Genomic DNA, 26,159 nt, shown 5'->3' with positions numbered 1-26,159 from the left:
TATATCGATTGCTTGGAAACGGGACAAGTTATCGATTATTGGTTCTGAGATCCACGTGTTCATACATAGAGACAGACGGACGGACAGCCAGGCGGCATGGCTAGATCAACTCGGTTATTGACCAAGAATATATATACTTTACGGATTCGGAGATGCTTCCTTCTGCATGTTACATACATTTTTTCAATGGGTTCAGGGTAAAAAAACAACTTGGAATTGCGAATTCACAACGATTCGGTTTGCAAGACTTGATGTATGCATATGCTTTTAAAAGTTGTCGTGCGCTACACATTGCGTATACTTGAACCACTGTGCATTGAGATACTTTTTGGTCGCCGCTGCTGCCGCATGCTGCGTGCCGCAGTATTTGGCGCTCGGCGCTCGCAGCTCGGCATTCGGCAATCGGCATTTTCCCAGTCGCCGTTCGACCGTGCTCGTCAGTCTAGAGAGTAATATCGACACGAAAAGTAAGTTGGCCTGTGGGTCCCTGTCCGTTGGCCCACAGCAGCTAAATCGAGTATAGAATTTATAAGTGTGTGCGCATATAACCATATACATAGTTCTACATGTGATGGAACTGCGTGGAAAACGTGGAAAATCCATGCGTATGAATCAGTTGCCGCGCGTGTGCTTTTCCAATAAGCAATTGCATAAGAAATGCAATTAAAAGTTCAAAATATGAACAATTTTGAAAGAAATTTTCAATTTCTGTGCTAGTTTTTTGTGCTGCCCAGGGCTTTGCGTGTGATATTTTTGGACTAGTTGGACAGTTGTGAAGCGCTCGTCTACTCTTCGGGCGCGTTCGTGCGGCGAAAAACCCAAAAATAAACACACGACAGTGCTGCAAACTGCCAAATTGTCTTCTGGCTAGATTAAAAGAAGAAATATATATACATATATATAAAAGATATATTGAAATCTGAATGTGGGTGCTAGTGCCGGATATAATCGAATATATTATATTAGACGCTGCGTTCATTGCGTGCCATCGGACCCTGGATTACTGATGGCCGCAGTGGAAGCGTCCTAGTGAAATCCTGATGCCAAGTTAAATGTCTCTAACAGATACTTTGCACAGATATGAGTGGAAAATAACATGAATATAATTACTTGCATACATAAATATTCTTATTGTCATGCTAGCGACCCCTTGCGAATCCCTAATTTATTTATATTGGGCATGCTCAGATGCATATGCTCGTCTATGTAACATTAAAATATTTGCGGCTAAAAGTCCACAGTAAATTTGGCATTGCCCCAAAAAATAATATATTAAATAGAATCCACCTATTAATACAATTAACCATATTATATACACAACATCTGAATGAGGCGCACATAACATAACATGCTGAAAAGCACGCGAAGGCGCCGCAAAACAAAATGACAAATGACACAGAAATGCGACAAGGAAAACTGGGGAAAACAAATTGGAAAAACCGGCAGAACAGCTGTGCGAACTTGGCAAGCAAAACCATATGACAAACTTGTAAAAGCCGACGAGCCCACCACGCTAACTTGTGGCAGAGAGCGAGAGGGGGATAGCGAGAGAGAGAGGGGGACAGCGAGAGAGATAGAAAGTTCTCTCTCGCGAGAGTAAATCTCTTTATACAAGGTCAAACATGACTAAATAGTGTAATAGAAAATGGTTGTTTTGGCATGACCAAAGAATATGTTTGTAATTATATTTGTAATTAAAATTAGTTCGAACCATTTATTGCTCCTAGAGACCTGTTTGAGAGTTACCTGGGCAAATAGACAAATAAACGAAATACTACACACAATTGCATAAAACTTGGTTTGGACGCTGCAGTCGTTGCGTAAACCGGCAAAATGGCTGAAGCGGAAGGTGGCTCCGAGCAGGATGATGTCTCATTCCTGAGAACGGTGAGTAGCAAAAAAAAAAATAAATAAATAAATAAATAAAACACAAGAAAACACATTGAAAGCACATCTAAAATCAATTACGTTCAGTCAATAAAACATCAGGAGGATTTCACACAATTGATGTCATAAAGAAAACACACACACACACACGTGCTAGACAGGGGCGCTGATGGGAGTCCATAAAGGATATACGAATTCTATTTATTTATGGCTTCAGACACACAGCCCCAACTTTCTTTATGGCTGTCAATAAATACAAAAGTCAGGTCCACACTTTCAATCACAGCAGTTTAAAGCTTTCGCCAGATTTGTTGGCTCAATTTACATAAACAGCAGCGAGGTGGGGTCAGCTGACAAATGCACCTGTATATATATATATATATATATATATATATATAGTGCAAACTTTAAGGGTGCGCCTTTCTAGTTACATTTCATTTAGAATTTATACCCCTTTCTTAGGCTTTGCACATCTATAAATGATAATTACAACTTTATTGGCCGTATCTGTATAAATATTTAAATATATATTTGAAATTTCTTACTCACCTGTACATTCACAGGCCCGATTATTTTATCGTCAAACTTGTACAAACAAACCACTGAAAGAACAGAAAGAGTAAAGATATTGTTTACTATAGTATAATAAAAATCGCGTAATAGAGCAATATTTATAAATTCGTTTTTGGTTCATCTTTAGCTCAGCTTTATATACACACATATTTAAATAAATGTATTCAGGCTTGCTGTGAAAAATGTGAAACAAGTCCTAAATGAATATTCATAAAATCTTTGGAACTGTTTTTGAACCAAAACCTTATCACCACCAAATCTTTGACCCCATTCCCACCAATGAAAGTGTGAAACACCCCTCAAAACAATTTCAACAAAGATATTACAAAATATATATTATTTAATTCAAAATAAAATTAAAGTAACTACAGTAAAAAAAAAATCCAGCTTCCTACCTCTTACGGTTCGGGCTGTGCGTTGATCACCAATCAGTCAGTCAGTAAATCAGGACAAATAGTTTTTTATATATAAAGTTGTATATGTATACGTATATTGCCTACACCTGGCGCCGAAAATGGCAGTCATTATGTGTAAATATGTATAGTTAAATCTGTCTGTAAATAAATAGCCCTTGGCCAGTGTGTTGCCCGTAATCCTTGGCGGTTCCCCCTGGGGCCAAGGAGGTCAGCCTGGGCACCTGCCTGCAATAAATAAACATTCTCCTATGTTTTGTAAGCGTATCTATTACTTTGCTGCCCGCCGGCTTCCCCGATGCTCAAATTCAATAAATATGCTCCAAATATAGGCTGAAAACACAGTAAGTGTTTTTCTACGTTGACCATTTTTTATATTCTGTGTCCTGTGGCCAGGAAATGCTGGGGGGCGTTGTTGTTTTCCCAAGACAACTACGCCAGGGGAGAAATTTTCTTGGTTTTTCTTTTTAGTTGTTTGCCGTCAAATTAGACTTAACGATAATTCTTTCAAATTTATAGCAATAGCTGCTCAAAGGATGTCTGACCAGGTAGAATGGAACGCTAATGTATGCGTTAGAATGGAATAGAACGCACCACTCTAGTTGCTCTAATTCTGAAAGGATCTGAATTTATACAATTTAAACTATTTACACTTTTAAGAATCTTCCGCCTATACCATCCTTAGATTCTGGCATTGAATATAGCTTTAACTCGTTGTGAATTATAACGAACAACGCCAAAGCGAGCAGAACCGAAATGCTCCTTCTAAATGCTTGCACCTAGATTTTAGTTGAAGGCTCACTATCCCAACCAAATGACAATAGCTTAAACTCGTTGTGAATTATAACGAACAACGCCAAAGCGATCAGAATCGAAATCCTCCTTCCAAATGTTTGCACCTAGATTGTAGTTGTAAGCTCAAATGACTAGGCTGTTGCGTTTGGCAATTCATTCCCATTTAAAATATGTAAATTGCTCGATTCGAAATCCATTACCGTTCATTTAACTTCGACTACACACAATAATTCTGGCCACACACCCATCTGACTTGGCCAAGTGCTAGGGTTGGGGCTGTGGTCGTAGATGATGATGCCTCAACTTCGGTAACACGCTCGCAAGCATAGCCCTTGCATCGATTCATGTCCTCAGTCGGCCTCATTTTGCGGGTGCATAGCATTTGGTTGACTGGTCATTCAGGGCGCTTGGGTAAACCAATTGGCAATTGGTATTTGGATGACATGCATGCTGTGTCGTTGCCCAAAAGAGGGGCAAATATAACGCACTTTCGGTGCAATTGAAATAAAGTGTCGCCTGTGAGTTACCATAAACACTGTGATTAATATTATGATCTCTCAATTTACAGGAAGATATGGTCACGCTTTCCTGCACAGCAACTGGAGAACGTGTCTGCTTGGCCGCTGAGGGATTCGGTAACCGGCATTGTTTTCTCGAAAATATTGCCGATAAAAATGTACCGCCCGACTTGTCCCAATGCGTTTTTGTCATTGAGCAAGCCCTATCCGTGCGTGCGCTTCAAGAACTGGTGACAGCAGCTGGATCAGAGACCGTAAGTCCTTAACCAATTGATTATCTTATTATATTGATTATAAGACCGTTATTTATCAGCATGAGATTAGTGTGACCACTTCTACCTTCTCCCTAATTATGTCGTACGCTACTTCCGTTGTTTCCTCTTTCCACTTCCTACGAACATGTTGTCCATGTATTAAATTCCTTCTAAAATAAAAACTTACATACATTCATCTATAAAATAAAATGTATCTACAAATTCTCTCCTTCTGCATGACCTCACTATAATTTCCATTTCTGTTTTTACACAAATTGTAACCTATAAATTTCTCGTTATTTTTCAAAATTTTTCTATATACACAACAGGATAGTCAAGTTGTAAGTATACAGAACGTTTTTTACTCGTATTTTGACTTTCAAATCGCGCTTCTTTCTCTTTTTTTTCTTAATCTATAACTATTACTGTATCTATTCTTTCTCTATTTCACTCTGCCAGTCTAATGTAGTCGTTGTTCTTATTATTATTATTACTATTATTGTTATAATTATTATATTGCTATTGCCACTACATGTGCTTCTCTGTCTCGTCCAGCGGGCTTCAGCTAGCATTTTAATATGTGTAACTCTCTCTCTCTCTCTCTCTCTCTCTCTCTCTCTCTGTCTCTCTCTGTCTCTTTCTGTATATGTTTTCCTACGATTTGTGAAAAACCAGACCGAGGATTCAGTTATCAAGCACAAATCGACTGCTCTTTCAATTGCATTTAACAACCTCATTGACATACTCATCAAGAATGAATTGTGCCTCGGTTCTACCCACAAAAGCATCATTCAACTTAACCTGGCATTCTCAATTAACTTCAAGTGCAAAACTCTCAACTACACAATGCTAATTATCTACACTTTGGGATGACACACTCAGAGAAAAACTCAAGAATGTTGTTTAATTTTCAATATTCGAATATAGAGTATGTTAGTTAAGAGAAAGTTTTCGTACCGAAATTTCTCAATACAAGACATAAATAATGTTTTCAATCTAGGAAATTTTGTACCCTCTTTAACACTTATTTCATTCCTTTTCTACTATAAATTTTACTAGAATAAAAAACGTCATATTTCTCTGAGTGCGCATTTACATACACAAGTGGTTCATTCTATTTTTTTTTTCCTTACACTGATTGTAGTAGTTCTAGAAACCCAAGCAAATCTCCTTAAACTCTCTAAACATCATTTTATGGCTGCTTACTAATTAATTTTTAAATCTTCAGGGTAAAGGCACTGGATCAGGCCATAGAACATTACTCTATGGCAATGCCATACTTCTCAGGCATCACAACAGCGATATGGTGAGCTGGACTTTCGAGAGCTTTGATAATAATAATATTTGCAATTGTTTATGTTTATATGCTTATAGTACCTCGCCTGCTTGTCAACCTCATCGTCGAATGATAAGCTCTCCTTCGATGTGGGTCTGCAGGAGCATAGCCAGGGTGAGGCCTGTTGGTGGACCGTCCATCCGGCCAGCAAACAGCGTTCAGAAGGTGAAAAGGTTCGTGTCGGCGATGATTTAATTCTGGTGTCTGTTGCCACCGAACGGTATCTGCACACAACGAAGGAGAACGAGCAGTCCATTGTGAATGCCAGCTTCCATGTGACCCACTGGTCCGTGCAGCCCTACGGCACTGGCATATCACGCATGAAATATGTCGGCTATGTGTTTGGTGGAGATGTCTTGCGTTTCTTCCACGGCGGCGACGAGTGCCTGACCATACCCAGCACATGGGGCCGTGAAGCAGGTCAAAAGTAAGTCCCATCTTAATCCAATCTAAATCTAAGTTGAGCTAAAACTAACATGAATCATTAACTACCAGCATTGTCATATACGAAGGAGGCGTGGTCATGGCACAAGCTCGTTCTCTGTGGCGTCTGGAGTTGGCGCGCACCAAGTGGACGGGCGGCTTCATAAACTGGTACCATCCCATGCGTATACGTCATATAACAACGGGACGCTATTTGGGCGTCAACGAGAGCAACGAGCTTATCCTGGTCAAAAAGGAGGAGGCATCGATTGCAACGACGACTTTCTGCCTGAGGCAAGAAAAAGACGACGAAAAGAAAGTACTCGAGGACAAAGACTTAGAAATAATCGGCTCGCCGATCATCAAATATGGTGACACCACGGTCATTGTACAGCATTGTGAATCCAGCCTGTGGCTCAGTTACAAGAGTTACGAGACTAAAAAGAAGGGTGTCGGCAAGGTGGAGGAGAAACAGGCCATTTTACACGAGGAAGGAAAAATGGACGATTGCCTGGACTTTTCGCGCTCGCAGGAGGAGGAATCGAAGACGGCACGCGTCATCCGTAAATGTAGCAGCCTCTTCACTCAATTCATAACGTAAGCTCTAACTTATCCCAAATTCTCGTAGAGAGAAAAGAATTTCGTGCTAATAACTTGAGCAATTTCTGACTTACAGCGCTCTGGAAACTTTGCAGTCCAATCGCCGGCATTCAGTTTTTTTCCAAAAAGTTAACCTGAATGAGATGGTCATGTGCCTGGAAGATTTAATCAACTACTTCTCGCAGCCAGAAGATGATATGGGTATGCTTTAAAAATAAAGCTTAAAAAAATAATTTAAAAGCTGTCGTCCTTTTTTTGTAAAACAAACATAGAACACGAGGAGAAACAAAATCGTTTTCGTGCCTTGCGCAATCGCCAGGATCTGTTCCAAGAAGAGGGCGTGCTCAATCTCATACTGGAGGCCATTGACAAGATAAACATTATTACCTCGCAAGGCTTCTTAGCCAGTTTTCTGGCCGGCGATGAGACCGGCCAGAGTTGGGATCTAATCTCCACGTACCTGTACCAACTGCTGGCCGCCATCATCAAGGGTAACCACACCAACTGCGCCCAGTTTGCAAACAGCAATCGCCTAAACTGGCTCTTCTCCCGCCTGGGCTCACAGGCGTCCAGTGAAGGATCTGGCATGTTAGATGTGCTACACTGTGTGCTCATCGATTCTCCGGAGGCGCTGAACATGATGCGCGACGAGCACATCAAAGTGATTATTTCGCTGCTGGAAAAGCACGGACGTGACCCCAAAGTTCTCGATGTCCTCTGCTCTCTGTGTGTGGGTAATGGAGTTGCAGTGCGCTCTTCGCAAAATAATATATGCGATTTTCTGCTGCCCGGCAAGAATCTTCTGCTGCAAACATTGCTGGTAGATCATGTTGCGAGTATACGGCCCAATATCTTTGTTGGCCGCGTCGATGGCTCGTCCATGTACCAGAAGTGGTACTTTGAGGTGACCATGGATCACATTGAGCAAACGACGCACATAATGCCCCATCTACGCATCGGATGGGCCAATACGTCCGGCTATGTGCCCTATCCCGGCGGCGGTAAAAAATGGGGCGGCAATGGCGTCGGCGACGACCTCTACTCGTTTGGCTTCGATGGTGCCCACCTGTGGACTGGCGGACGCAAATCGCTTGTCGTGGATGCACTGCCCGAAGAACCGTTCATCAGGAAGGGCGATGTCATTGGCGTGGCCATAGATCTGTCAGTGCCAGTCATAACGTTCACCTTTAATGGCGCGAAGGTACGCGGCTGCTTCAGGGATTTCAATCTGGATGGCATGTTCTTCCCGGTGATGAGTTGCTCGTCCAAACTGAGTTGCCGCTTTCTGTTTGGTGGTGATCATGGTCGCCTAAAGTATGCACCACCTATGGGCTTTTCGGCGCTCGTGCAGTGCCTGATGCCGCATCAGATTTTAAGCCTGGATCCTTGCTTCTACTTTGGCAATCTAAGCAAAAATGTATTGGCCGGACCCTGGCTGATCGAGGATGATACACCCTTTGTGCCTAAGCCCGTGGATACGACAGGCGTTTCCCTGCCAAGCTCTGTGGACCAAATTAAGGAGAAGCTTGCAGAGAATATACACGAAATGTGGGCCTTAAATAAAATCGATGCTGGCTGGACCTGGGGCGAACATCGAGACGACTATCATCGCATACATCCCTGCCTCACCCAGTTCGAGAAACTGCCAGCTGCTGAGAAGCGCTATGACAATCAACTAGCGGTCCAAACATTAAAGTAAGCACAATTAAATACTCTCTAAAACACTTGAAATTTGAAAGTTCTGCTCCCGCTCTACAGAACCATTATTTCGTTGGGTTACTATATAACCATGGATAAGCCGCCGGCACGCATACGACCCGTCCGCCTGCCCAACGAGATATTCATGCAAGCCAATGGCTACAAGCCGGCACCGCTTGACTTGAGTGCTGTCACGCTGACGCCAAAGCTGGAGGAGCTTGTGGATCAGTTAGCTGAGAACACGCACAATTTGTGGGCACGAGAACGCATCCAACAGGGTTGGACCTACGGTCTGAACGAAGACTCCGAAAATCATCGCAGTCCCCATCTGGTGCCCTATGCCAAGGTCGATGAGGCCATCAAGAAGGCGAATCGCGATACTGCCTCCGAGACGGTTCGTACCCTGTTGGTCTATGGCTATGTCCTGGATCCACCCACTGGCGAGGGCACTGAAGCGCTGCTGGCCGAGGCACAACGCCTGAAATTCGCCGCATTCCGGACGTATCGAGTGGAGCGCAATTATGCTGTTACCTCTGGAAAATGGTATTTTGAATTTGAGGTCCTGACGGCGGGTCCAATGCGCGTTGGCTGGGCTCGCGCCGATTGCTATCCGGGAGCGATGCTGGGCAGTGAGGACACCAGCTGGGCGTTTGATGGTCACAATGTGAGTATGCAAGGTTCTAGGTTTGTTCTGTAGGATCTGTCTACGTTATACCCACCGATTAATAATCTGAATGAAGGTTCCATTGTGCCTGCCCTCCGGGGGGTAACGTGATGTCTAGTTCACATCGATAGGTTAGACTTTAATGATCAAGATCAACTCAAAACCCAAACATGATTATAGGTGACAAAAATGCATGCCGGAACGATTGAGCACTTTGGTGTTCGCTACGAGGCTGGTGACGTCATTGGTTGTTTCATCGATGTTAAGGAGCAAACCATCAGTAAGGATTCTAGCTGCACTGGCAACGTTGCAACGTTGTTTTACTTAATTACTGAAATTTCGTTATGATCGAACGCATTTTGTTTAACTCTCTCTACTTTTTATCATTCAATAATTTGTTTTCTAATCAATACTTTTTTGTTAATTTAGCGATACTCTTTCACATCTGATCATTAACCAAAACCAACATAGATATGTTACATGTGTATAATTTGGGGCTTTGAAAGATCACAAGATCAATCTGTACATTAAACATACTATTACAACTTTTTAGGAAGAGAAAGTCTACGGTGGCAACAGTGAATCCTTTGGTAAACAGTGTGGACCCGGGGATATAGTTGGAGTCTTTTTAGATCTAGCCGATCATACAATTAGTAAGAATTTCTTCTACATGCTCGTTTGTTGTAATGTAAAAAAAAAAAATACCCCCCAAACAAGATATGTACATCCGTGCTTTTGATATCTACTAAATGTCAAGGTCCCTGCTATACAAAAGCTAAGTACAATACATATGCATATTCAATGAATCACATAAACAGTGTCAACAAAGAACCAACGACCGACAGATCAACTATGTACTGTGAAATGGACAAAATAAATATACATATAGTCGACATTTGAAGCAGGGCATCATATTTCGACATACCACATACAAATCTGATAATGTTAATTATACAAAAAAAATGCATTTATAGAAACATTTTGTAGTCCATTATAAGTATTGCCTACTTTTTTTTTTTTTAATAAGTCCAACAAATGTCCCATGCCCTAACACCTGATTTTTGTTACTTTGAACACAAAGCCTAACTATTGCATAATATCGAAGGACTACCTGAGCAAAAGGTGACACATCAGCTCATCTAAAATGCTTATTACCTAATTATTGCCTGTAACTACATCCATATTATTAAGTTTCAATATTGACTAATTAAAGAATGAAATCGAAACTGAAGATTCCTAATGGCTAAGTCCAAATTCGGTTACGATTTCAATCAGCCCACCAACATATTATACAACAATTTGGCATGATAGCTAACAGTTGAAACTGTTTAATCCGCTTTTCTTTTGTGGCAACTAAACCAAGAACTGCAAAGTGAACTGCAAGCAATCTAATCGCACGCATTTTGTATAGGAATTTATTGTTTTTCTAGTGCGATGTGACTTTTTGGTGAATTTTGATTTCTATTTAGAAAGTCAAGGCATTACGGATCGATTAGTACGCACATTTTGTGATCCTGTGCAGATTACGGCCTGATTAGAATTCTTAATTTATTTCAAAGCGGCTTCGCTTAGATACGTTTATGCATAACATATGTTCAAATTCTGGTGATCAAGAATTAAATAAAATTCTAAACCTTATACAGGCTTCTCACTGAACGGAGAACTGCTCATGGATGCCTTGGGTGGCGAGACAACATTTGCCGATGTGACTGCAGAGGGCGTGGGCTTTGTGCCCGCCTGCACCTTGGGCGTGGGTCAGAAGGCGCGTTTAATTTATGGTCAAGATGTGGACTCCCTAAAGTTCTTTACCACGTGTGGTCTACAAGAAGGTTACGAGCCATTCTGTGTGTAAGTATTTGAAATGAGAAACATGATCGAACTTGAAATATGATCCGTTTAATTTGCAGGAATATGCAACGCCCGGTTACGCATTGGTACACCAAAGATCAGCCTATATTTGAGAACACCGAGGAAATGCCCGATTGCCGCATCGATGTGACGCGTATTCCTGGTGGTGCCGATACTCCGCCTCATTTGAAAATCTCGCATAATACATTTGAGACAATGGAAAAGGCGAACTGGGAATTCCTGCGTCTCTCCCTGCCTGTTACCTGCATGAGTGACTTCATCAGCGAACAGGAGAAGGCGAGACGCTGGGAGGAAATCAAAATTCGCCAATACCGCTTAATGCGAGAAGCACAAGAGGCGGCGGCACAAATGCAAACCCAACAAACCGTGGCACATATGGATCACATGCTAAAGGGCGGCTTCAACATGAACGACATTAAGGGTTTGACACGCAATTTCGATGACCACACCGAGGCAGAAGCTGAGCATATGATGCGTGTGCCCTCGCGACCATCTCGCAAAGGCTCCTTGACGCGTAATATAACCTTTGAGTCCGATATGACGGCTGCATTAGATGAGATGCAGCGCTCGTCTTCGGTGTTGGATATAAATGGCTTGGGTGACGATTTAGATGACAAAAAGAAACGTGGTCGAAGTCCATTCAAGTTCTTTTCGAAGAAATCCCGCGATCAGAGCCGCGAGAAAAATGGAGCAAGAACTGCAGATGCGTCACTAGAACGCAGAAATACAGTGGCCCATGGCAGGAACGTGGTTAACCAGCAGATGACAACACGAACACCAACACTACGTATAAATAATGTGAGTAGAAAAGACTTCCCTTCCATAAAAACCGTTAATGTATACAGCCCTATTTCAGGCCGAAATACCACCCAGCCCAGTGCCTCAGGGTCCAAAGCAGTTGAGCTCAACGAACCTGGGCCAGCCCCCCGTCGAATCATCTGGAAATGAAATGTTCGATGCCGAGTGCCTTAAGCTGATCAACGAATACTTTTATGGTGTGCGCATTTTCCCTGGTCAGGATCCCACACATGTGTATGTGGGCTGGGTGACCACCCAGTATCATCTGCACAGTCGCGAGTTCAACAAGAGCAAGGTGCGACGGGGCTCGGTATATATTGAAGATTACTATGAAGTGCCCATCGAGCGCATAGATCGTCAGAGCTGTTACGTAGTACGCGCGGATGAGCTCTTCAATGAGGTGACGCAAGATGCTTCGGGCAAAGGTGCATCGCAGGGCATGTTTGTGGGCTGTTTTGTGGACACAGCAACAGGCATTATACGTTTCACTTGCGAGGGCAAGGATACCTCTCATCGCTGGATGATGGAACCGGATACGAAACTATTTCCAGCTATTTTTGTTGAAGCCACCAGCAAGGAGATCCTCCAAATTGAGCTCGGTCGAACACCAACCACACTACCCCTGTCGGCAGCCGTGTTGCCCACCAGCGACAAGCACATTAATCCACAATCACCACCTCGATTGAAGGTGCAGTGCCTGCGGCCACATCAGTGGGCACGTGTTCCCAACACATCGCTACAGGTGCATGCGCTCAAGCTCTCGGACATACGTGGCTGGTCGATGCTCTGCGAAGATCCAATCTCAATGCTGGCGCTACACATACCCGAGGAGGATCGTTGCATTGACATATTGGAGCTCATCGAAATGGATAAGCTACTCTCGTTTCATGCTCACACGCTCACGCTCTATGCCGCGCTCTGCTATCAGTCAAACTATCGGGCGGCACATGCACTTTGCCAGCATGTCGATCAGAAGCAGCTGCTTTATGCCATACGCTCGGAGTATATGAGTGGGCCACTGCGTCAAGGTTTCTATGATCTACTCATAGCCCTGCATCTGGAGTCCCATGCCACCACAATGGAGGTATGCAAAAATGAATATATTACACCCTTGGGTGTTGAACTGAAGGAACTGTACGCTGAAGATGAAATGCGTCACTCGCTCCGTTCGCTTGTCACGGAGTCTGTGCGCCCACAGTTGCGCATGACGGAAATCACGTAAGTGCAGTCGTGTTAGTTTAGCTACGGCTCCTAAGATTATTTCCTTGCATATAATCAAACAGTAGTAGACCACATTTACATACTTGTACATTTTAACGACAAGCATAAGTATGAAAGGTTCTCTTTTCTGTAATGGTCCATTATCCATATTGCATCTGTGGTTTGCTCATAACCCATTTTATTTCCAATACTTTCAATCAAAACACCTGCACTGATCCAACACTCTATGCACCACCAATCGAAACCGATACCGATACCGATACCGATCACAACAACAACAACAACAACAACTCCACCCGTTCAGACCCCCTGTGATTGCAACATCTAGTATGCCAAGTGTTTCTAGCGAACCGATACCCAACATCGATCAGTTGTACTCCCCGAAGTTCCCGTTAGAAGTAGTCAGAGAATTTGTAATGGAAGCTTTAAAGGATGCTGTGGAGATAAATCAAGTGCACAACCGTGATCCCATCGGTTGGACCAATGAGAACCTATTTTTGTAAGTATGCGCAATATAAATACATAATCGTGTACTTATAATTCATAAACGATTTACTAATTTAATTATAGACCACTTATTAAGCTCACGGATCGCCTACTTTTAGTGGGCGTCCTTACTGATGAGGACGTTCAGAAACTATTGGTAATGGTGGACCCAGAGACTTGGGATGCCACTTTCGAGAAAGGTGGGAAATGACTAAAGGAGATTTATACAAGAAGCATTAAAAAAATCCAGATAATTTTTGAAAGTCGTATCTAATCCGTTAAATTACATTTTTACAGAGGGGAAAGACGAGCACCGCAAAGGCCTGCTTACCATGAAAATGGCTGAGGGAGCCAAACTACAAATGTGCTACCTGTTGCACCATCTTTATGATACTCAACTTCGGCATCGGGTGGAGAGCATAATTGCGTTCTCCCATGATTTTGTGGGCGATCTACAAACCGATCAGTTGCGCCGTTATATCGAGATTAAACAATCCGATTTGCCAAGTGCTGTTGCGGCCAAAAAGACTAAGGAATTCCGTTGTCCACCCAGAGAACAAATGAACCAGATTCTATGCTTTAAGAATCTTGAGGTTGACGATCAGGACAACTGCACCTGTGGTCTTGAGTTGCGCAGTCGCCTAAGCGAATTCCACGACTTACTAATGCAAAAGGTGTCGCTGAATGCGCTGCAGGAGCCTGATGGTACCGAGAGCAATGCAATCGAAGAAATCAAAACTGGCCCCATAACCAAAATCTATAATTTTATCAATACCGTCAAGGAATTAGAAGAGGGACCCAAAGAAGTGGAGGAGCCTGAGAAAAAGACACCTGAAGAGATTTTCCGCAAAGTCCTAATCAAAACCATTGTCAGCTGGGCTGAAGAATCGCAAATAGAGAATCCAAAATTAGTGCGCGAGATGTTCAGTTTACTAGTACGGCAATACGATACGGTCGGTGAGCTAGTAAGAGCTCTGGAGAAGACCTATGTGATCAACAACCGAGCACGAGATGATGTCGCTGAGATGTGGGTTGGCTTGAGCCAGATTCGTGCATTGCTCCCCGTCCAAATGAGCCAGGAAGAGGAGGAGCTTATGCGTAAGCGTCTCTGGAAACTAGTCAACAATGCCACATTCTTCCAGCATCCAGATTTGATACGCATTCTGCGCGTTCATGAAAACGTAATGGCCGTCATGATGAATACTCTAGGCCGCCGTGCTCAAGCACAAAGTGATGCCCCCACCCAGACCGAGGGGGCCGAGGGCGTACCTTCCAAGGAGAAAGACACATCACACGAAATGGTCGTGGCCTGCTGCCGCTTCCTATGTTACTTTTGCCGTACCGGCCGTCAAAACCAAAAGGCCATGTTCGATCATTTTGATTTTCTGCTGGACAATGCGAATATATTGTTAGCCAGACCCAGTCTGCGTGGTTCCACACCATTGGATGTGGCATATTCGAGTTTGATGGAGAACACAGAATTAGCTCTGGCACTTAGGGAGCACTATTTGGAGAAAATTGCCGTTTATCTGTCCAGATGTGGCCTGCAAAGCAATTCGGAGCTTGTTGAAAAGGGCTACCCCGATTTGGGCTGGGATCCAGTCGAGGGTGAACGATATCTGGACTTTTTGCGTTATTGCGTTTGGGTCAACGGCGAGAGTGTCGAGGAGAATGCTAACCTTGTCATTCGTCTTCTTATCCGTCGTCCAGAATGTTTAGGACCGGCTCTAAGAGGAGAAGGAGAAGGTCTCTTCCGGGCAATCGTCGAGGCCAATCGTATGTCGGAGCGCATATCAGATCGTTGTAAAATGCAAGACGAAGCCGAAGGCACCATAGCCGGACTTAATTTTACACATCCGTTGCCGGAAGGCGATGGAGACGATGACTACATTGACACCGGTGCCGCCATATTGAACTTCTATTGTACGCTTGTTGACCTGCTGGGAAGATGCGCTCCAGACGTGTCTGTCATCGAGCAAGGCAAGAACGAATCACTGAGAGCTAGAGCTATTTTGAGATCTCTTGTGCCACTGGAAGACCTTCAGGGTGTGCTCAGCTTAAAGTTTACGCTCACACAAACTGCTCCCGGGGAGGAGCGTCCGAAATCGGATATGCCCTCAGGCCTCTTACCCAATAACAAGCAGAGCATAGTGTTATTTTTGGAACGTGTATACGGCATCGAAACGCAAGATCTTTTTTATCGGCTGCTGGAAGATGCATTTTTGCCAGATCTGCGTACTGCCACTATCTTGGATAAGAGTGATGGTTCCGAAAGCGACATGGCTTTGGCCATGAATCGCTACATCGGCAACTCCATTTTGCCATTGCTTATTAAGCACTCAAAGTTCTATAACGAGGCTGAAAACTATGCCAGCCTCTTGGATGCCACACTGCACACGGTCTATAGGTTATCCAAGAACCGTATGCTAACCAAGGGGCAGCGTGAGGCAGTATCCGATTTCCTAGTGGCGTTGACATCGCAAATGCAACCTGCCATGCTTCTAAAGCTATTGCGCAAGTTGACTGTTGATGTGTCCAAGCTATCGGAATACACGACGGTCGCACTCAGGGTAAGTTGGTATTGTATTATACAAACAATACTTCTCCCGAGGAATACCTACTCACTAGTCGACTAATAAACTATTCCACTTCCACAGCTGCTCACAATGCACTTCGATCGCTGCGCTAAGTACTATGGCTCGACTCAAGGCCAGGGCTCATATGGGGCATCGTCAGATGAGGAGAAGCGTTTAACAATGCTTCTGTTCTCGAACATTTTTGACTCGCTGAGCAACATGGACTATGACCCGGAACTGTTCGGTAAAGCCCTGCCCTGTCTAATAGCCATCGGCTGTGCCCTGCCACCAGATTACAGTCTATCGAAAAATACCGACGAGGATTACTATGGCAGACAAATGGGCGCACCCGATCAACCGCAATATGTTCCAAATCCAATTGATACCAACAATGTACATTTGGACAATGACTTGAATTCGTTGGTTCAAAAGTTCAGCGAACATTATCACGATGCTTGGGCCAGTCGCCGATTGGAAGGTGGCTGGACATATGGCGAAGTTCGGTCCGATAACGATCGCAAGCATCCACGGCTAAAGCCCTACAATATGCTTAGCGAATATGTACGTAGTATCTATACATTGAGAATCTCGTTCTAATGGCCATACTCATCGTTAATTGCAATCATATGCATATTTTACATGTGTTTCTGAGATAATTGAGAACCACTTATCTAATATTTTTAACACATCTTTTCAGGAACGTGAGCGCTACCGTGATCCAGTGCGTGAATGCCTTAAGGGTCTCTTGGCCATTGGCTGGACTGTTGAGCATTCTGAAATGGATTTACCACTCAATCATCGTGGCTCTACGCGTCGTCAATCGAAGCCTACAATTGTATGTATCCCCACACTATTGACTTATATTTATTTCCCAATATTTCTTTAACGCCTCTTGAAAAATTTCTTCCGCCTGCAATGGAATACCCCTAACACAATTGGCCAAACAACTTGTAATTGAAAACCTGATCCTTGCTTGCTTTCACACTGCTGGCGCTTAAACAAATAGCATGATTTTCAGAATGAGGGCAGCCCCTTCAACTATAATCCACATCCTGTGGACATGAGCAACTTGACTCTAAGCAGAGAAATGCAAAACATGGCCGAACGTCTGGCGGAGAACTCACATGATATATGGGCGAAGAAGAAGAACGAAGAGTTGAACGGTTGCGGCGGTGTCATACATCCACAGTTGGTTCCCTATGATTTGCTCACTGACAAGGAAAAGAAGAAGGATCGCGAGCGCTCGCAAGAGTTCCTCAAATATATGCAGTATCAGGGATACAAATTGCACAAGTAAATAGTAACGAGAAAGACCGGTTATCCGAAGGTGGCCGTAAGTTAAGCATCCTTACTAAAACCCTATCTTCTTAATACTTGTAGGCCCTCAAAGGGTGGCGCTGTTGAGGAAGGAGGTGCCACCCAGGCTGCCGTTGAACTACGCTTCTCCTACTCGCTGCTGGAGAAACTTATCCAATATCTGGACCGTGCGACCATCAACATGAAGCTGCTGAAGCCATCGACCACGTTTAGTCGACGAACCTCATTTAAAACGGCATCGCGAGACATTAAGTTTTTCTCAAAGGTGGTGCTGCCTCTGATGGAAAAGTACTTCTCAACCCATCGCAATTACTTTATTGCCATTGCCACGGCCACAAATAATATAGGCGCCGCTTCGCTCAAGGAGAAGGAAATGGTTGCATCCATTTTCTGTAAGCTAGCCGCATTGCTGCGCAATCGTTTGAGTGCTTTTGGACCGGATGTACGCATCACTGTGCGCTGCCTGCAGGTGCTTGTCAAGGGCATTGACGCCAAGACATTGACCAAAAATTGTCCCGAATTTATTCGCACATCTATGCTAACATTTTTCAATCAAACGTCCGATGATCTGGGCAACACCATTATGAATCTACAGGACGGAAAGTATAGCCACTTGCGTGGCACACACCTGAAGACCTCCACATCGTTGGGCTACGTCAACCAGGTAGTGCTGCCAGTGCTTACAGCCATGTTTGACCACTTGGCCGCCTGTGATTATGGCAGTGATCTGCTGCTGGATGAAATTCAGGTGGCCTCTTACAAGATCTTGGCTGCTCTATACCATTTGGGCACCGATGGCACCTTAACGCATGATCGAAAGTATCTAAAAACCGAAATCGAGCGACATCGACCTGCTTTGGGCTCGTGTCTGGGCGCGTACAGCTCGTGCTTTCCGGTTGCCTATCTGGAGCCGCATCTCAATAAGCACAATCAGTACTCCTTGCTAAATCGCATTGCTGATCATTCGCTGGAGGCACAGGACATTATGGTTAAAATGGAAAGCTGTATGCCCAACTTAGAGGCAATACTGAGTGAAGTGGATCAGTTCGTCGAGTCGGATAAGACTTACATTGATGCGCCGCATATCATTGATGTCATACTTCCGCTGTTATGCGCCTATCTGCCCTTCTGGTGGTCCCAGGGCCCCGACAATGTGAGTCCAACTAGTGGCAACCATGTGACCATGGTCACAGCGGATCACATGAATTCGCTGTTGCGCAATGTGCTCAAAATGATCAAGAAAAATATTGGCAACGATAATGCACCCTGGATGACGCGCATTGCGGCCTACACGCAGCAGATAATCATCAATACATCTGAGGAACTACTGAAGGATCCATTCCTGCCGCTGGCCGAGCGCGTCAAGAAGCGTACCGAAAATATGCTTCACAAGGAAGAAAGCATGCGGGGCTTTATCAAGTCAGCTACCGATGATACTTCGCAAGTTGAGACACAGCTTCAAGAGGATTGGAATCTGCTGGTCCGCGATATATACTCGTTCTATCCGCTACTCATCAAGTACGTGGACTTGCAGCGCAATCATTGGCTAAAGGATAACATTCCAGAAGCCGAAGAGCTTTACAATCACGTTGCAGAAATATTCAATATCTGGTCGAAAAGTCAATACTTTTTGAAGGAGGAACAGAACTTTATATCAGCCAATGAAATTGACAACATGGCCTTAATAATGCCCACGGCCACACGACGTTCGGCCATATCGGAGGGCGTGCCGGCAGTGGGCGGCAAGGTGAAAAAGAAGAAAAAGAACAGGGATAAGAAACGTGACAAGGACAAGGAGGTGCAGGCAAGTCTTATGGTCGCCTGTCTGAAGCGATTACTGCCCGTTGGACTTAATCTATTCGCGGGTCGAGAGCAAGAGCTGGTCCAGCACTGCAAGGACAGATATTTGAAAAAGATGACCGAATATGATGTTATAGAATTTGCTCGCAATCAACTAACACTACCCGACAAACTGGATCCCTCGGATGAGATGTCCTGGCAGCACTACCTATACTCGAAACTGGGCAAATCCGAAGAGACCGTCGATGAGCAGGCACTGGAGAAGGTTAACACCAATTCAAATGAGAAGGGTAAAGACAAGACAACAGAGACCGTCGATCGCATTGTGGCCATGGCAAAGGTGTTATTTGGCCTGCATATGGTAAGTACAGACGGAGTTATTACAAAGTTTGTAATACAAACCTACATATGGTATTGCAAATACATGTACATGTACTCGTATACAAGTATCTCTCTTTTTTCACTTATATGATTTTTCAATGCCAATTGATATTACTTACTTATACTTTTTGAACTTTGCACATTTCTAATTTTCTTTTCGATACGATACCCAAACAAACAACTATATAACGTACCGCTAAACAACAAATAATTTTCAACGGTTTAATATGCTGACCAAATCGTGAACCAAACAATTACAGATCGACCATCCACAACAGCAGAGCAAAAATGTCTACAGGAGCGTTGTATCGATCCAAAGGAAGCGTGCCGTCATTGCATGTTTCCGTCAGACATCGCTACATTCTCTACCCAGGTTATTACCAACTTATTAACTACTACAAGCAAACATACATACATAGATTCGCTAGGTCTGTGATGAGAGTAATATGTATGTATGCAATGTAACGGTACTCTCCAAAAACGATGATAACAAATAAGATCTTTAGTTATTAGAACAAGACATTTAACTTACACTCAGCTAATACTTGGGACCAAGCGATAAGCCTTTATACCTATTTGATCTGATATTATTTATAATTTCTATCACGTTCCGCACTTTGATTTTTTTTTGTTTTCATTTTCCACTTATTTCAACTAACAAAATTGTACTAAAACGCAATACCACTTAGTGTGACCGTAGTGCTCTAAACCCATTTGTTGTATTATTATATGTATATTTTTATGCTCTTGCTCTTGCTATTGTACGCTCCATATAGGCAACCGGCGCCAAGAACAAAACAAAACATTGGACTTCAAAAATTTCGGTCGCTCGACGCCAGGCAGTTATTTCAAGCTTACGCGCCAAGCATCTATATCGTTTCAGCAGGTGGTAGCCACATAAAATACTAATATCTTATACACACACAAGTAGTATTCAAATGTATAAAAAAAAAACACTCTTATACACATGTATATAAGTATATGCAAATGATCGCTTAACTGATTTCAGTTCTTTTTTAGTATTTAACTCCTTGCAGAATCGTGTATTTATCATGTTTTATATGTATGGTCTCTCTTATTACTTATTGTGAAGAACTTATCGATATTATCGAAATTATTCCGTTTTTTTCCATATTTTATGTTATCTATGACAATAATAAGAAAACTCTGCAAGGGTAATATTTAACGTTCGGCGAACCGATTAGCTTTCTTTTCGTAGTATGTTTAGCTTTTAAATTTAAATACTAAACGCATGCCCATTAACATTGACGGTTGATAAACTTAAATATTTCTAATCGTGATCTACTTATTATTGCCTACAGACATCGTGCCTGCAATATCTTTGCACGCACCTACTACGAGCAATGGCTGCAGGAGGAGAACGTCGGCCAGGAGGTGATGATTGAGGATCTGACTCAGACATTCGAGGAGTCTGAAAAGTCCAAAAAAGATGAAGAAGAAGCTGACGGTAAGCCGGATCCGTTGACCCAGCTGGTGACCACCTTCTGCCGCGGTGCCATGACGGAGCGCAGTGGTGCACTTCAAGAGGACTTGCTGTATATGTCGTATGCGCAAATAGCGGCAAAATCCTGTGGCGAAGAAGAAGAGGAGGGCGGCGAGGATGGCGAAGCCGGCGAAGGCGGCGAGGAGGGCGAAGGCACAAGTATTCATGTAAGCTAAGAGTTAATTAAGTATCAAATGCAGAACTAATCAATCCTAACCCAATTATGCTTTCAAAACAATCAAATTTGATTGCAAGTGTCGCATGTCCCATTTAATGGTAACTATTTCAGCAAAAATCAAAGTAAGCAATATAACATCATGGCCTTGTTGGCTGCCAACATAACTACATGCATAGTGCATTAAAAGATGATTGCTAACTTTAATAACTGAGCCCACTAACGTTGCACTTTGCTATATATGAACCTATATTCTAACCAACAAATACTCTAAACTATCGGTAGGAACAAGAAATGGAGAAACAGAAGTTGCTCTTCCATCAAGCGCGTCTTTCGAATCGTGGCGTTGCCGAAATGGTGCTGTTGCACATATCCGCCTCCAAAGGTATACCTTCGGAGATGGTCATGACGACACTCAATTTGGGCATCGCCATATTGCGTGGTGGAAACATTGACATACAGATGGGCATGCTGAATCATTTGAAGGAGAAGAAGGATGTGGGCTTCTTCACATCCATCGCCGGACTGATGAACTCGTGCAGCGTGCTGGACTTGGACGCGTTTGAGCGCAACACGAAGGCCGAGGGTAAGTTATTTTGCCTCCCAATTTTGGAAGGGACAACCTGAAACGTGAATATCCTGCTTTTAATTTGCTGCCCTCTTAACTTATTATTATTGTTATTATGGCATCATCGTGCACCACCGTCTCCTGCATTTATTCTGAGTTCAATTATTAATTTGGTCTCTCCTTCCGACTACTGTCCCAATCACCCAACATACTCGCATGCCATCACCACCACCAATCCCGTATATATGAACTTGATCCCCGCTATCGTTGTAAATCCCAATGCAACATTTTTGCAACACAACAAAGAGTATATTCCAAGTGCGGGTGCAGGTCTTGGTGTCGGCTCGGAGGGCGCTGCGGGTGAGAAGAATATGCACGATGCCGAGTTCACGTGTGCTCTCTTCCGGTTCATCCAACTCACCTGTGAAGGTCACAATTTGGGTAGGTGGCAATAAATCAAGCAAGTTGACATATACATCTACTTATTATTTTCTCATAGAATGGCAGAACTATTTGCGCACACAAGCGGGAAACACCACCACGGTCAATGTGGTTATTTGTACTGTGGATTATTTGCTGCGTCTACAGGAATCGATCATGGACTTCTACTGGCACTATTCCAGTAAGGAAATCATTGATCCTGCTGGCAAAGCGAACTTTTTCAAGGCCATCGGAGTGGCCAGTCAAGTGTTTAACACCCTCACTGAAGTCATACAGGGTCCATGTACTTTGAATCAGCAAGCCTTGGCCCATTCAAGATTATGGGATGCTGTTGGTGGATTCCTATTTCTGTTTTCTCACATGCAGGACAAACTCTCAAAGCATTCGAGTCAGGTGGACTTGTTGAAGGAGCTGCTTAATCTACAAAAGGATATGATCACCATGATGTTGTCCATGCTGGAAGGCAATGTAGTAAATGGTATGTCTTTCAATTTCCTTTACCCAATATAATAAATAATCTTTAGTTACTTCTTTTTTTCAGGCACTATTGGCAAGCAGATGGTGGATACCCTTGTTGAGTCTGCGGGCAATGTTGAACTGATTCTTAAGTATTTCGACATGTTCCTGAAATTGGCCGACTTGATTGAGTCGCCTAGTTTCCATGAGATAGATATAAAGAACGAAGGCTGGGTTATACCCAAAGATTTCAGAGAAAAAATGGAGCAATCCAAGAACTACACACCGTAAGTGAAAGACAGATTGTTTACAGCCAGTTTCTTACGGTGTTTTATTTAACCGCATTTAGGGAAGAAATGGATTTCCTTTTGGCCTGCTGTGAACGCAATCACGAAGGTAAAATCGATTATAGAGCCTTTGTCGAACGTTTCCACGAGCCATCAAAGGAGATTGGTTTCAACCTGGCTGTGCTGCTGACCAACCTAAGCGAACACATGCCCAATGAGCCGCGTCTGGCGCGATTCCTAGAGACAGCCGGTTCTGTGCTGAACTATTTTGAGCCGTTCCTGGGCCGCATCGAGATATTGGGCAGCTCAAAACGTATTGAACGTGTCTACTTTGAGATCAAAGACTCCAATATCGAGCAATGGGAGAAGCCGCAGATTCGCGAATCAAAACGAGCCTTCTTCTATTCCATTGTCACAGAGGGAGGCGATAAGGAGAAACTAGAAGCGTTTGTTAACTTCTGTGAGGACGCGATCTTTGAAATGACCCATGCCTCCGGACTGATGGCTACGGACGATGGTGGCAGCAATGTGAAGCGTGATACCGCCTATAGTTCCTATATGAGTGAAGAGGAGGAGGAGCGTGCCGCTCGCGATCCCATCAGACGCACAATTACAGCAGTAAAGGAGGGTCTTAAGTTCGGAGTGCACATGCTGAGTCCGTCGAATATCAAGCATCAAATCGGAGTTATGCAAACCAAATCTATACCTGAGCTGATTGTTGGATTCTTCAAGATCATATTCTATATGTTCTACTACACAGGCTATGCACATTACTGTGTAGTCCGCTACATCTTTGGTATTCTATTGAATTTGATGCGCGGTCCCGCGCCAGAGCAGGAGGAGGAAGTAGCTATTGTTGAAGAGGAAACATTTGGACGTGCGCTGCCACCGTTGCCGTTGGAAGAGCCGCCGGGCACTGTACAGGCCTTTGGCCTGGACATAAACAAGGAGGAAAACGGCATGTATAAGGTGGTGGTGCACGAGTCACCAGCGGGCTCTTCTGTTGAAGAGGGCGGCGAATCCAGTCCAGAAGATGGCGCAGTTGTTACTGCCGAACTTATTGAGGGCGAACCATATCAAGAGCCCATTTCGATAGTTGATCTGCTGGGCGGCGAGGCCGCTAAGAAAGCGGCTCAGGAGCGTCAGGAGGCACAGAAGGCCCAAGAGGCAGCCATGGCCTCTATCGAGGCGGAGGCTAAGAAGTCTTCGGCGGCACCACAGGAGACACCAGCTGTGCACCAGATCGACTTCTCCCAGTATACGCACCGCGCGGTCAGCTTTTTGGCCCGGAACTTTTACAATTTGAAATATGTTGCCCTGGTTTTGGCCTTTAGCATCAATTTCATGTTGCTCTTCTATAAGGTTACCTCGTACCCTGAGGAATCCGATGGATCTGGTGAGGATGAACTTATTCTAGGATCGGGTTCGGGCGGTGGAGCAGACATAGCTGGTTCTGGCCTAGGTGGTTCGGGTGATGGTGGCTCTGGCGATGGCGATTTTGAAGCGGACGATATACCGGAACTTGTGCATGTGGATGAGGACTTCTTCTACATGGAGCACGTTTTACGAATAGCCGCATGTCTCCACTCCCTTGTCTCATTGGCCATGCTGATCGCCTATTACCATTTGAAGGTACCGCTGGCCATATTCAAGAGGGAGAAGGAAATCGCACGACGTTTGGAATTTGATGGTCTATTCATTGCCGAACAGCCGGAAGATGATGACTTCAAGTCGCATTGGGACAAGCTGGTCATCTCGGCCAAAAGCTTTCCGGTCAACTATTGGGACAAGTTTGTGAAAAAGAAGGTGCGCCAAAAGTACAGTGAAACCTATGATTTTGATTCAATTTCCAACTTGCTGGGCATGGAAAAGAGCGCATTTACCGCACAGGAGAGCGAGGAGACGGGCATCTTAAGGTACATCATGAACATCGACTGGCGCTACCAGGTGTGGAAAGCCGGCGTTACCTTCACCGACAACGCTTTCCTCTACTCCTTGTGGTATTTTAGCTTCTCGGTGATGGGCAACTTTAACAACTTCTTTTTTGCGGCCCATTTGTTGGATGTGGCTGTCGGCTTTAAGACCCTGCGTACCATTCTACAATCTGTCACCCACAATGGCAAACAGCTGGTACTGACAGTCATGCTCCTCACGATTATAGTGTATATATATACGGTGATTGCGTTCAACTTCTTCCGCAAGTTCTACATACAGGAGGAGGACGATGAAGTGGACAAAAAGTGTCATGACATGTTGACCTGCTTCGTATTTCATTTGTACAAGGGCGTGCGTGCAGGCGGTGGCATTGGTGATGAGATTGGTGATCCGGTTGGGGATGATTATGAGGTTTATCGCATTATCTTCGACATCACATTCTTCTTTTTCGTTATTGTTATCCTGTTGGCCATCATCCAGGGTTTGATTATCGACGCATTTGGCGAGCTGCGTGATCAATTGGAGTCAGTCAAAGATAATATGGAGTCCAATTGCTTTATATGCGGCATGGGCAAGGACTTCTTTGATATAGTGCCGCACGGCTTTGATACCCATGTTCAGAAAGAGCACAATCTGGCCAACTATATGTTCTTCCTGATGCATTTGATTAATAAACCGGACACGGAGTATACCGGCCAGGAGACATACGTCTGGAATATGTACCAGCAACGCAGCTGGGACTTCTTCCCGGTTGGCGACTGTTTCCGCAAGCAATACGAGGATGAGCTCTCTGGCGGCGGTGGTGGTGGAGGCTAGCTCCCCATAGTCTAGATTCTCTCATTTTTCATAAAAAAAAACAGTTTATAATGGTTGATATCGATATGATAATGATACTTGTTTGAATTCTTTTTGCTAGGTCTATAATTTTAGTATAATCTAAGTACTTGATATGTATGAATATTTTGCATATATATATGGACGGATGGATGTTGATGATTCTAGCATGTACTGTTAGAATGCTCCTAACTCAAATAAATAAATCGATTCATTTATACCGCAGGGATTGTTATTTTTTATTAAGGGCACATTGATAACATCTATAAATATATACTTATAGAGTAAAACAAATCACATAACACGCAATACACATTCATTATTTTTTCTTTTTTTTTTTGTTAATTTTC

General features: G+C 43.8%; 1 protein-coding gene across 16 annotated transcripts; it reads left to right on the top strand.

Moving 5' to 3' along the window:
• The first annotated feature begins 359 nt into the window (after window positions 1-359).
• Window positions 360-26,032, top strand: RyR (Ryanodine receptor). Of its 16 annotated transcripts, none has more exons than XM_064680155.1 (28): window positions 360-467; window positions 1,728-1,887; window positions 4,237-4,440; window positions 5,669-5,746; window positions 5,815-6,203; window positions 6,272-6,796; window positions 6,876-7,000; window positions 7,072-8,494; window positions 8,558-9,161; window positions 9,715-9,814; window positions 10,805-11,009; window positions 11,069-11,828; window positions 11,887-13,046; window positions 13,354-13,548; window positions 13,620-13,735; window positions 13,833-16,105; window positions 16,193-16,672; window positions 16,809-16,946; window positions 17,118-17,404; window positions 17,492-19,589; window positions 19,870-19,982; window positions 20,932-21,280; window positions 21,369-21,389; window positions 21,574-21,874; window positions 22,187-22,297; window positions 22,356-22,775; window positions 22,839-23,040; window positions 23,103-26,032. In XM_064680155.1, exons 2-28 carry the CDS (start codon window positions 1,834-1,836, stop codon window positions 25,789-25,791), a joined length of 15,420 nt encoding a protein of 5,139 aa, XP_064536225.1. In that variant the 5' UTR covers window positions 360-467; window positions 1,728-1,833; the 3' UTR covers window positions 25,792-26,032. The 16 variants fall into 16 exon arrangements, with proteins under 16 accessions (XP_064536225.1, XP_064536222.1, XP_064536233.1 ...); XM_064680152.1 differs by having other exon boundaries at window positions 22,163-22,297; XM_064680163.1 differs by lacking the exons at window positions 9,715-9,814; window positions 19,870-19,982 and adding exons at window positions 9,342-9,441; window positions 20,386-20,495 and having other exon boundaries at window positions 13,396-13,548; window positions 17,130-17,404.
• Window positions 26,033-26,159: the final 127 nt, after the last annotated feature.

Source organism: Drosophila montana, unplaced genomic scaffold (genome assembly GCF_035044405.1).
Source record: "Drosophila montana isolate Dmon_TW-CO22-7 unplaced genomic scaffold, ASM3504440v1 contig_2081_1, whole genome shotgun sequence".
NCBI classification, from domain to species: domain Eukaryota; kingdom Metazoa; phylum Arthropoda; class Insecta; order Diptera; family Drosophilidae; genus Drosophila; species Drosophila montana.
This window is presented reverse-complemented; position numbering and strand designations above follow the sequence as displayed.